This window comes from Lutra lutra, chromosome 6, assembly GCF_902655055.1.
Source record: "Lutra lutra chromosome 6, mLutLut1.2, whole genome shotgun sequence".
In the NCBI taxonomy this organism is placed as follows: domain Eukaryota; kingdom Metazoa; phylum Chordata; class Mammalia; order Carnivora; family Mustelidae; genus Lutra; species Lutra lutra.
Window position 1 is genome coordinate 146,444,350 of NC_062283.1, and position 11,797 is coordinate 146,456,146.

General features: G+C 40.9%; 1 protein-coding gene across 2 annotated transcripts in view; it reads left to right on the forward strand.

The window, feature by feature from the left end:
• Window positions 1-11,063, forward strand: part of SLC22A1 (solute carrier family 22 member 1) — a 28,231-nt gene extending 17,168 nt beyond the window's left edge. For both annotated transcript variants that reach the window (XM_047735206.1, XM_047735207.1), the window contains 3 exons: window positions 7,004-7,116; window positions 8,411-8,510; window positions 10,356-11,063. In XM_047735206.1, the coding sequence (XP_047591162.1) occupies window positions 7,004-7,116; window positions 8,411-8,510; window positions 10,356-10,422 (280 nt within the window). In that variant the 3' untranslated portion in view covers window positions 10,423-11,063. The remainder of the gene's footprint in view (window positions 1-7,003; window positions 7,117-8,410; window positions 8,511-10,355) is intronic.
• The last annotated feature ends 734 nt before the right edge of the window (window positions 11,064-11,797 follow it).

Genomic DNA, 11,797 nt, shown 5'->3' on the forward strand with positions numbered 1-11,797 from the left:
GTACGATGACACACAAAACATTTCTAGACATCTGTCACTTCGCCCTTAGTGTCACCGTTATGCCCATTTTACAGATGAGGAAGTTGAGTTTTAGAGAAGGAAAGAGCACTTGCAAGAGGCACAGAGCCAGAAAGTGGCAGGGCATCTTTCGGACCTCGACGGTGGGCTCTTCCTGGGACGACACAATACTTTTCTGTAAATGTAGCAAAAGGCCTAGAAGATTCATCGTAATTTAAAAAGATTTATTTATTTATTTGAGAAGGTGGGGAGGGGCAGAGGGAGAGAAAGAATTTCAAGCCGACTCCTTGCTGAGCTCGAAGCCCTGTGGGTGGGGAGGGGGAGCTCAGTCCCACAACCCTGAGATCATGACCTGAGCCGAAATCAAGAGTCAGACGTTAAACCGACTGAGTCACGCAGGTGCCCCAGGCCTAGGAGATGTACTGTGTAAAGTCAGGTTTAGACCAAAATTCACTGTCACACGTAGTTTGCTGAGTTTTGATTGTATATGTATTCATTAATCTGCCACACAGTCACTACGGGGACATTGCCATCGCCTCCAGAGGCTTCCTCAGGTCCCTTTGCAGTCGGTCCCCCCCTTCCCATCTCCAGCACCTGGCAACCATCTCTCTCCCTTCGGTTTTCCCTTTTCCAGAATGTTATTATGTAAATGAAGGAACATGGCCTTGTAGCCTTTTATGCCCGCCTCCTTTCACTTAGCATGACGGAGGCCACCCACGGGCTTGTGGGCATCCATGCCCTGTTCCCTCTGAGTGCAGAGTGGTGTTCCAATGTGTAAATGATGTACCACGATTTCCTTAGCCATTCCCCGGTTTATTGGCACTCACTGTTTCCAGTCTGGAGTGATTCTAATCTAGCTGCTCAGAAACATTCAGGTATGGGTCTTGGAGTGGATATATGTTTTCATATCTCTTGGGCAAAAACTTCGGAGTGGTTCATATGGTGCATGTTTAAATGTATGAGGAGCTGTCAGGATATTTTCCAAAATGGCGGGCCATCTCGTGTTCCACCAGCTGTGGGGAGAGTTCTGGCTGCTCTACAGATCCATCAGCACTTGGTGTTGTCAGTTTTTTTTATCGTGTAAGTCATTCTGGGAGGTAGTGACTTTAATTTATTGTGACTTTAATTTACATCTGCCTCATCACTGACAATGTTGAGCATCTCTGTATGTATTTACTGTCATCTGTGTTTTAGGAGACTCAATTTTAAGTGAAGATGATTTTTATTATAAAAGTAATTAACTGCTTTAAAGTTCCAATTCTGACCTTCTTTAGAACGTGGTATGTTTCCTAAAACCCTTTTTTCTGTCTGTATGGTTTCCTGTTTCCCATGCCATCATGCCAGTGGTTTCTCAGAACTATTCCAGGTCCCCAGTCTCTTAGCTACGCAGCAATCTGAGCCCCTCAGTCAACCAGAAGACGCAAGTGTGGCTCTGATGTACTCTCCTCTTCCCCATCTGTCCTTCATTAAAAGACCGTCTTCTACTCTCATCTGTAAAAGGTTGCTTGGACTGAGTGCAAAGAGATGAAGCAAATTAAAGAGTATATCTACATTTGGCTGTCCTGAGCCCAGAGTCTAAAAAAGCTGGGCCAAACAATTCCGTTGCCATGGCCACCAGACCCAAGGGACAGACTGAAAGTGTAAACTGTCAAAGGTCCTGAGGGCCTGCTCCTACGTGGAAGAAGGCCAAGCAGCCCATCTCAAGGAGCCCTTGGCCATTTGCGCAGAGAGTCTGTGATGAAGATTCTCGGTAACTGGGAACAGAAGCCAGACATTGAGAACTGACTTTAACCATGACCTACACACACACACACAGCAAGAAGGCTTTCGTGGAAGTTCTGATATTTTCAATAAACAGAATCAAATCTAAGTCATTAAAAAAAGATTATTTGATTATTTTGGTTACTTTATTACTTTACAAGGACTCCAAAGTCAAAAAATTATTATCAAAGCCATTTTGAATGTGCTTCTTATTCACAGGAAGTATTAGAAGTGAGCAATAGTCTCCTTTTAACTACAGCACATATTGTCAAGAACATTCTTTCGGTTTCAATAGGCACTGCCTTGTGTTGAGAACAGTCTCTCCTTTTTGTCTCCTCAGTATGGTATGAGTTCCCTGAGTAAAGGAGTGACATGCCATACATCTCTGTGCCTCTGCACCTGGTCTCCAGTTGTGCTAAGCAGTGACTAAGTACTTCTAGAATGACTGAATGAATCAAGCCCCACAACCCCATGACTTTTACATCAGGGACCTAGTTTCCTACTTCTTCCAGCTTCTGTGTGGTTATTCAATTTTTTACTTTTTTAAGACACAGTTTCTTAAAATAATAATAAAAAACAATGGTGCCTTTTCCTTCTCCTCTTGGACATCACACTGAAGTTATCAGAAGAATGAGAATTTTAAAAACCCTGCAAATTCCAGCTTTGCAATGAGGATGACCCTGAAAGACAAGTGTGAGAAGAAGGGCTGCCTAATACAGTGAGGTTTCAGAGGGTCTGGAAGATTCCAGGGATGCACACCATGACAGCAACTCTGGGACAAGGCCAGCAGTTTTCCAAAGTAGGAAGCATACCTGGGAGGGTATAACCCACGAGCCCTTGTTTACAGTAACAAGATAGATATAGGGGCCGGAGGCATAGGTTTCATTCCCCGAACACTAGGAGGCTGAGGTGAAGCAGGGAGAGTGAGTCCAGGAGAGAAACTTTAGGGGTCTTGGGGACAACAGTGTGCTGCAAGGCAGGGTGGAGGAGAGAGACTGTGTGGTGAGGACTCTGCACTGCCGACCCCTGTAGACTGGGAGTGAGAGATGTTGAAGCACCTGTTCTCATACAACCTTGGTTGAACAGAGAATTTTCACTAGCCTAGAACATGATCTGGCCCCTCCCCCTGAGTTCTTCTGAAAGGGCTGATATAGGAAGAAATCAAGTATTAAAAGATGAATAATAAGAAAGTAATTTACCCAGTTATACAAACACATCATGAGAGAAAGGGAGAAAAGGAACAGAAAAAGCAAATGACAGATAAAGAATACTCTCTGGAAAAATATTGTCACAATGGAGGTGAAAATTGTAGTCCCACATACCTCAATTAAATGCAATATTAATTAATCAGTCATATGCATAAAATAAGAGTTTAAAGCAGAGATTAAAGTTCTTGAAAGACTATGGGACAAGATGATTAAAATGGAAACCTATCTGAAAGCAGTGCAAAGGAGAACCGATCTAGTGAGGGAAAGGCAAGGTAGGATGAAGAATTGCAAAATGAAAGTGAGATAAGCAAAGTTTAAAAGTCTTGGAGATCACAAGCACATGTGCACACACGCACGCACACACACATGTCCCAAAGAAGACAACTGAAATAACGAAACAAAAAAACTCAAAGGGAAAATAAAAAAACCTTTACAGAAACTTCTGGAAATAAAAGAAGGTTTGACTCTACAATTTGAAGTGGCACTCAGTGTAACAGAAAAATGGACTCAGAAGGAACAATGATAAAGAATATCCTAGTTACATTATTGGGCCAAAACTGTAAGTCACAGATATAAGGAGAATATCAAGTTGATTATCAGCTTGATAATCATTGAATGTGGGATTAAAGTGAATGTGATTTTGACAACAGAACAGCCATAAATGTCATAAATCTGACATTAAAGAAATGCTAGAAGACAGGGAAGGGAAAAGAAAGGGAATGTTGCATCTGGTATCCTTAGTATACTTTTTCCAGCTTGGAAAAAGCCATATTACTAAAAGCTGATATGGGTGCCTGGGTAGCTTAGCGGGTTGAGCATCTGACTTCTGATTTTGGCTCAGGTCATGGTATCAAGGTTGTGAGATTGAGTCCCACATCAGGCTCCAAGCTCAGTGGGGAGTCTGTTTGAGATTCTCTTTCTCCCCTTTCCCTCTACCCTCTGCCATGCTTGCCTGTGGGCTCTCTCTCTCTCTCAAATAAATAGATAAAATCTTTTTAAAAAAAAGCTGGTAAATTATGTAGTGCTTTAGGTGTACTTAAAGATGTAAAGGGTAAGGCAAACACTAAAACAGTGGTATAATTTACTGAAAGCAGTGCTTGAAAGGATGGAGGAAGTGGAAATATATAAATTTTGTAATTGTTTATAATAGGAAGTTAATGAATACTGCCTAAAGGAATAGAGCAGTAAATGTATTATATAAAGTTATAAAGGTTAACATATGAATAAAAATGCAAAGCTTCCAGGGCCCCTGGCCAGCTCTGACAGAAGACTGTATGACTCTTGATCTCAGAGTCCTGAATTTGAGCCCCACATTTGATGTAGGTTACTAAAATATATATATATATATATATATATATATGTAAATACAGTTTAAAAAAATACAAACTTTCCAAATTATCAGAAAAAAATACACATAGCCAACACATACTGAAAAGAAGACACTAGAAGCAATAAAGAGCATGGTATAAAAGCTAACGACAGAATTAATTCCAAGTGCTTCTGACATTTAAACAAATACAATGAGGCTCAACTCCTCTATTGACAAAAGGAAACTTCTTTGGTTACAAAGCAAAACTGAACACTTTGCTGCATAGCTGAAGTACAACTTTTCTTTGGAAGGGTTGAAAAGAAAAGAATGCATGAAAGCTTATCAGTAAATGCAAACAAAAAATATAGCAAGACCCATAATCTTATCAAAGTTGAATTTATGTCAAAAATGTGTTTAATAAGATAAGGAAGTCCCTTAACAATGATAAAGAGGAAATCCATAATGGTCTCACACAGAGAGTTTATAAAACACTTAATTCATAGAAAGCTCCAATAATACTGAAACTATTCTAGACTATAGAACAAGGAGAAAGGTTTAAAAAATTTTTATTTTATTTAAAGATTTTATTTATTTATTGGACAGAGAGAGAGAGCACAAGAAGGGGGAGCAGTAGAGGGGAAGGGAGAAGCAGACTCCTCAATGAGCAGGGAGCCCGGTGTGGGGCCTGATCCCAGGACCCTGGGATCACGACCCGAGCTGAAGGCTTCAACCCACTGAGCCACCCAGGCGCCCCGCCACTATATTTAGAGTGAATTTCTTGTAAGCCGTACACAGTTGGATCTTACTTTCTTGTCGTGTCTGACAATCTTCGCCTTCTAACTGGGGTGTTTAGAACATTCATATTTCTTGTGACTATTGATAAATTTCACATTGTTTAGTGCTAGATATTTTTGTATTCCTATAAATAATCTTGACTTTGTTTTAAAAATATGGTGAAATTAGGAACAATAAACTGGGAAAAGCTTTATTCTTTAGTACATTACTTTTAAGTCTCCATTATGCTCATTTGCATAATCTCTTTCTCCCTACAATTGTAATTATAAAAGTAGTGCATTGCATTTCCTTTCCAAACCCCCACCACTACCTCATCTTAGTTGGTTATATCATTTCTTAGTGTTTGCCATTATATTTTTAAATATATTTATAACTTACTTTATCAGTATTTAATGATATGTTTTTTCTTAGCTGGAAATAGAGGAAATTATATGCAAAATTATCTATCCCTGTTTTATGGAAAGATTGTAATAACAACAGCAGATGTTGAATTTTATTAAATGCCCTTCACTATCTAAAGAGATAATAGTATAGCTTTAATTTATTAGTTCTATAAAAACTCTTTCAATATACTAGCATGAATTATACTACTAGATTTTTTAATATTGAACTGTCTTTGTGTTCCTGAATAACTCATCTTAGATATGATATATTATGATTTTAATGTCTCCACTATTCTCTTCTGATAATATGTTGTTTGGGATTTTAATCAATATTCACACATAATATTTGCCTATAGTTTCCTTATTTTCTTTATCTATGTTGGTCTTTGATACCAATATTATTCTAGTTTTATTAAAATGTTTATTGGGGGCACCTGGGTGGCTCAGTCAGTTAAGTGTTTGCTTTTGGCTCAGGTCATGATCTCAGGGTCCTGGGATCAGGCCCCACACCGGGCTCTCTGCTCAGCGGGGAGCCTGCTTCCCTTCCTCTCTCTCTGCCTGCCTCTCTGCCTACTTGTGATCACTGTCTATCAAATAAATAAATAAAAAATCTTTAAAAAATATAGTGGTGGAGATTGTTTAAGAGTAAAGAGATGGAAAAGCACATTCCATGCAAACAATAATCAAAAGTGACTATCTTCACAGAAGACAGAGTGGGTGTCAGGGCAAAGACCATTACAAGGGAGAGAGGGGATCCTTCCAGGTAGATCTTTTCTCTATTCCCCCCTCTAGCTTTCTTTGTTCTCTATTTCTCAATACCTTCTCGCTACCCTTCCCTATCTCTTCATGTGAAAAAAGAACTCTACTCACACCAACCAATTCTCCAAGTCTCCAGACACCACTGGGGTATCCTATTCAATTCTGACTTTAACCCCCTGGTTAACTGTTAAGAACTGTTAACTTAGCCCCACAAGCTAAGGGCCCAGCCCCACAAGACTGCCCCCCCACCTCTGATGCCAGGCATAAGTCTCAGGCTGTCACCTGCACTTCTGACTCACTGGTATAAATCAGGATTCCCATAACCTGCTCTTCAAGTTCAATAATTTGCTATCATGTTTCACAGAACTCAGAGAAATACTTAATTACATTTACTGGTTTATTATCATAAGGGACATAACAAAGGCTATAAATGCAGATGCAGAGGTACTTAGGGTGAGGTTTGGAAAGGTCCCCTGAGCACAGGAGGACCTTTTGTCCCCCGTAGGAGATTCTGTCCTCATAGACTTGGGGTGGGCTACCCTCCTAACACATGGGTATTTTCACCAACCCAGAAGCTCTTTGAACCTATAGTTTGGGGTTTCTATGGATGCTCTGTTACATAGGCATGACTAATTAAAAATCATTGGTCATTGGCGATTAACTCTATCTCCAGCCTCCCTCCCCTCCCTGCTCTTGCTCTAGGATAAGGTTAACATCTGGAAAGTTGAATCACAGACATATCACCCTTTTTGTTCTCTGTATTTTATCAGGAATCTTGGAGTGATGGTGTGTTCCTCCCTGTGTGATCTGGGTGGAATCATCACCCCCTTCCTGGTCTTCAGGCTGATGGAGGTTTGGCAAGGCTTGCCACTCATTTTGTTTGGTAAGACTTCATGGGTTATTCATTATTCTTTCCTTCCAGCCCAGCATGATTGCTTAAGACCTCTTTGACCAGGAATGATATCCTCTGGTGAATTTACAGGAGACAAGGACGGTGCCTGCCCTTCTGTTGTCTCCTGGCTCACTCTGTCTTATTGCATGGGAAAGATAAGATGCCATTCCCAGAAGGCAGGCCAGATGTTACGTCTTAAGGTTCTAGAGCCCAATAATTCATCCCATAGGACAAAATTTGGGAGGCATTTTGATATAGCCTCCTGCTTTCTTAGGAATTTGACTCCCAATTTTTGTGCATATAACATGTAATTGTGGGAGGCTTGAAGATGCTAAATTGTCACCCTTCTTTTGCTTAACCATTGAGAATAGACACAAAGAGGTATTAGCTTTGTTAGTGATAATGTTGGATTAGAGCAGGAGGAGAACACTTTTCCTCCTCCCCAGACTAAGACCTTGGGTCTTCCAAGACCCAGCTTACCTGTTTGGCAGAAGGCAAAACTGCTGTCTGTGTGCAGAGAGCTGCTGTGTCTGTGCCCCAGGCAGACCCACCAAGGAGTGGGAGGAGAGAGGTGAGAGAAATAAGGATAGGGGAGGAAAGAAGGGAGGAGGAGAGGGGAAGGAGAAACAAGAGTGGCTCACCCTGACCAAAATATATTCTTTTTTTTTAAAAGATTTTATTTATTTATTTGATAGACAGAGATCACAGGTAGGCAGAGAGAGGGGGAAGCAGGCTCCCCGTTGAGCAGAAAGCCCGATGTGGGGCTCGATCCCAGGACCCTGGGATCATGACCTGAGCCGAAGGCAGAGGTTTAACCCACTGAGCCACCCAGGTGACCCCCAAAATATATTCTTTATGCTTCATATCATATATAGTAATATAATATTAACATATAGTAACTATAGTATATTTTATAGTTTATAGTAGCTATAATATGTATTATATATAAAAATAATACATTATAATATAATTATCTAGTATGTATAGTTTTATATACAGTAGCTATAATCAATATAATACATATTATGTATAATAATAAATAAATTCCCTAATACTTAAACATCAGTTATGGTAGAATTTACGTAGAAGTAAAATGAAGGCAATATTCCTTATTCTTACTCTGACATTTTCCCAGTAATCCTATTGTTCAACTTTTTCCTGAGATGCTCCTGACTTCTAAAAACCAGTTTCATTACCTGGTTAACCTTTAGTTAATGGCTGGCATCCCTCGGAATGCCATTGGCTGTGCTCTAAGGGCTCTATGTGAACTCTGTTTCCTTTGAAGCGGTGTTGGGCCTGGTTGCCGGGGGAATGACATTGCTTCTTCCTGAGACCAAAGGTGTCACCTTGCCAGAGACCATTGAAGATGCGGAGAACCTCGGGAGGTAAGCCCATGGTGCTCAGGGACTCAGGGCCCTGTGCCTCCATGTCCTCTCTTGGTCTTAAGGGTGTAGGAGCTTTGCAGGTATGGTGTGCATTTTTTATTACTCCTAGAGTTGCTGGAGAGAAAAACAAACAACCAGTGGCTTTGGGTAAGGAGAGACTGGAGAGCACAATTACATGTTTTTAGTGGTCGGTTATCTGTTCTAAACTGTGGGATGGAGAATCTGTGTCTGAGATGCTGACTGACCGAGGACCGAGTCCCTAGCTCATCCCTGGAGCGAACTGCTCTGTGTTGGGAACGTTTTTTAAATCAGTCTTCTGTCCTTTCAACAATTGTTGGTTCAGCCTCTTTAGTGACTCTCTTTACAAAGGAGAACAATTTAAAACATTCATTCCTGTACCAGGGACAAGTGCTTTAATGGAGCCTCAGATGCTTCTCTTTTCATTTTTTGTTTTTTGAGAGAGAGAGATAGAGATAGAGTGAGAGTGAGTATGGGGGTAAGGGCCAGAGGGAGAAGCAGAGAAGCTCCAGCAGACTCTCTGCTGAGCACGCGGCCCAACGGGAGCTGGATCCCATGATCTTGAGCTCCCGTCCTGAGCTGAAAGCAAGAGTCGGACACTTAACGGACTGAGCCACCCAGATGCCCCTCAGATGCTACTCTTAAAGTGGTAAGAAAGGAAAGGAATAAACAGTGCTCGAGGAGGTGGCCACTTAGCTTCCCCTCCAGACTCATTCTGTGGATTCCATAGGAAAGACACATGTGTCCCTGTGGCAAGGAGAGACAATGGTCCATGGCGTCAGAGAGACATGGACTCAAATCCAGTCATCCATGTGTCCATGTGACTTTGGGGATGTTGCTGAAACTCACAGAGAGTGAACTTCTTTGCCTGAGAAAGAGCCACACTAGTACTCAGTTTGGAGGGTTGCTGGGAAAATGCAGTAAGGTAAAGTAGGTGACATTTTATTTTTTATTGAAGATAAAGTAGATGACATTTTATTATTTTAAGATAAAGTAGATGACCAAGCGATCGCCTGGCACACAATAGGTGCTCAATAAGTCTGAGATTTTCTCCATTCTTCTCGCATCTTGTGTGAACTCCTTGGTGAGTCTCAAAACTAGGTATGCAGAAGAATCACCAAAAAAGAAGTTTACTGAAATGCAGATTCCTGGGCCGTCTTCTAAGGTTTTTGACTTAGTAAATGAAGGGTGGGACCCAGGAAATCTGTGCTTTTAATAAATTCCGCCAACCAATTGCATTTAAGTGCTAACTAAACCTGACTTTGAGAAATTCTGGGTGTCTCAGTACTGATAAGAAACAAACATTCTATTTTAACTGTAAACACAGAGAGCTAATGTTGATTAGCAGATTTTAAGCCATTTCAGTACAATTTGTCCATGGACACCTGCTCATTCTTGAGACCGCCCTCTGCTGGCCTCTGTTGCTTGCTAATCTCATTTTCACCTTTTGTTTTGAGATTTATTCCCACAGACAACTTTGCAATAGTTTCTTCTTTCTTTTCTTTCCTTTTTCTTTCTCTCTTTCTTTTTTGGCAATAGTTTTTTCCTTCTTTCCTTCTCTCTCTCTTTCTTTCTTTTTTAAAAGATTTATTTATTTGACAGAGAGAGCAGGGGGAAGGGACAGAGGGAGAAAGAGTCTTATGCAGACTCCGAGCTGAGCACAAGCCCAACACGGGACCTGATCCCACGACCCTGAGATCATGACCTGAGCTAAAACCAAGAGTCAGACACTTAACCAACTAAGCCCCCCAGGAGCCCTGCAATAGTTTCTTAATCAAAATATTGACTGTTTATTTTAACTTTCACTTTTATTTTTGGCTGCTACAGGATAGCAAAGCCCAAAGAAAACACGATTTACCTTCAGATCCAAACATCAGAACGTGCTGGCACCTGAGAGAGATGCTTCACAGGGACTGAGTGGCAGAGAGGAAGATGGGGTTTTCATCTGAAGAAAAGAAACCCTGATTTCTCTGTGCTCTTCCTCACACTTACCTGCCCCTCAACCAATAGCCTAAAGAACACTAAATGTGCTTTGCTTTATTTTCTTTCTTTGAAATCTCCCAAAGCCCTATCTTTTATCTACTTACTTTTCCTGGCGAGAACTGTCGGTGGTTACCAGTTATTTAATTATCGGAAATATTTGGAAGATCCAATAGAATTTAAATATTGCTATAAAAGAGGCCTCTGTCACTGGTTTCCTAAAGGCAGTGTTGTTTTATTCACTATTTGAAAGCAAATGTCATTGTATCTGTAGTATCTATCTTGGCAAAAATATTTTAATATGTTGCCTTCTTGAAGGGCACTTTGTTTTCAAATATGGCGGCACTTCCTGCAAACGGTACCCGAATCATGTTGGAAATATGATCCTTCTCTAAAGGCTAGAAGAACTGTAACCTTTTTAGGAAGCAGTTTTTGTCCCCTTTGCTCCAGGAATATTGTATTTGATTTCACTCTTGGTTTTTGTTCTTGTTGGTGATTCTAGAAGTTTAACTCCTATGCCAACTGCAAAATATTCTAGTAAATACATCAAAAGGAGTTCGGTGTACTGTGAGTTATAAATGGTTCCTGTTCTGGTCAAAGAAGTGATTTTGTTCCTAGAGTACACCAGAAGGTTTATATTAAAATTTCTTTACCTGTGAGATAAACCAAACAACATGATAGCCAGCCTTCAGAGATCATTGGGGAACAAAGTTTCTAATGAGAATGGGAGGCCAGGAGAAAAAAGGCTGGTGAAAGACAGGTGCTTGTGTTACAAACACTTCTGGCCTAATGAGCTAAGCTCAGTGATGGTCTCCAGGACATGAAACCATGGCGGTCAGGTATAAGCAGCATTTGGTCTTCCTTTGAGAATGGACATTGGTTACTTGGAACCTGAAGCTTTGCACTTGACAGGAACGGAAGGGAAGGGAAAGGAAGGGAAGGGAAGCCATGTCAAAGCCATGTTGAAGCCATGTCTTCTGAATTCTATTTTAAAACCCATCTGGATACATGGAGGGGACCAGTGCTTCATTTCTATTTCTCTCCAGCAAGTCCCTTCCCCAATATCTTATCTTTCCGACCATAACATATATACTCTTCACTGGTAACAAATATGTAAACTGTGGACTTCAAATTGTTTTCTTACATGTCCTCTGATCTTTCTTAGCCTCTGATGAAACTTCTGAGGAGGCTTTAAACAAAGAAGAGAGAGTGTGCGGTTGGGGGGGGGCATGCTGAGGAGCCTCCTCCTCAGGCATGTGTGTTCACCTGCTCTCCTGGGAGTGGTGGGG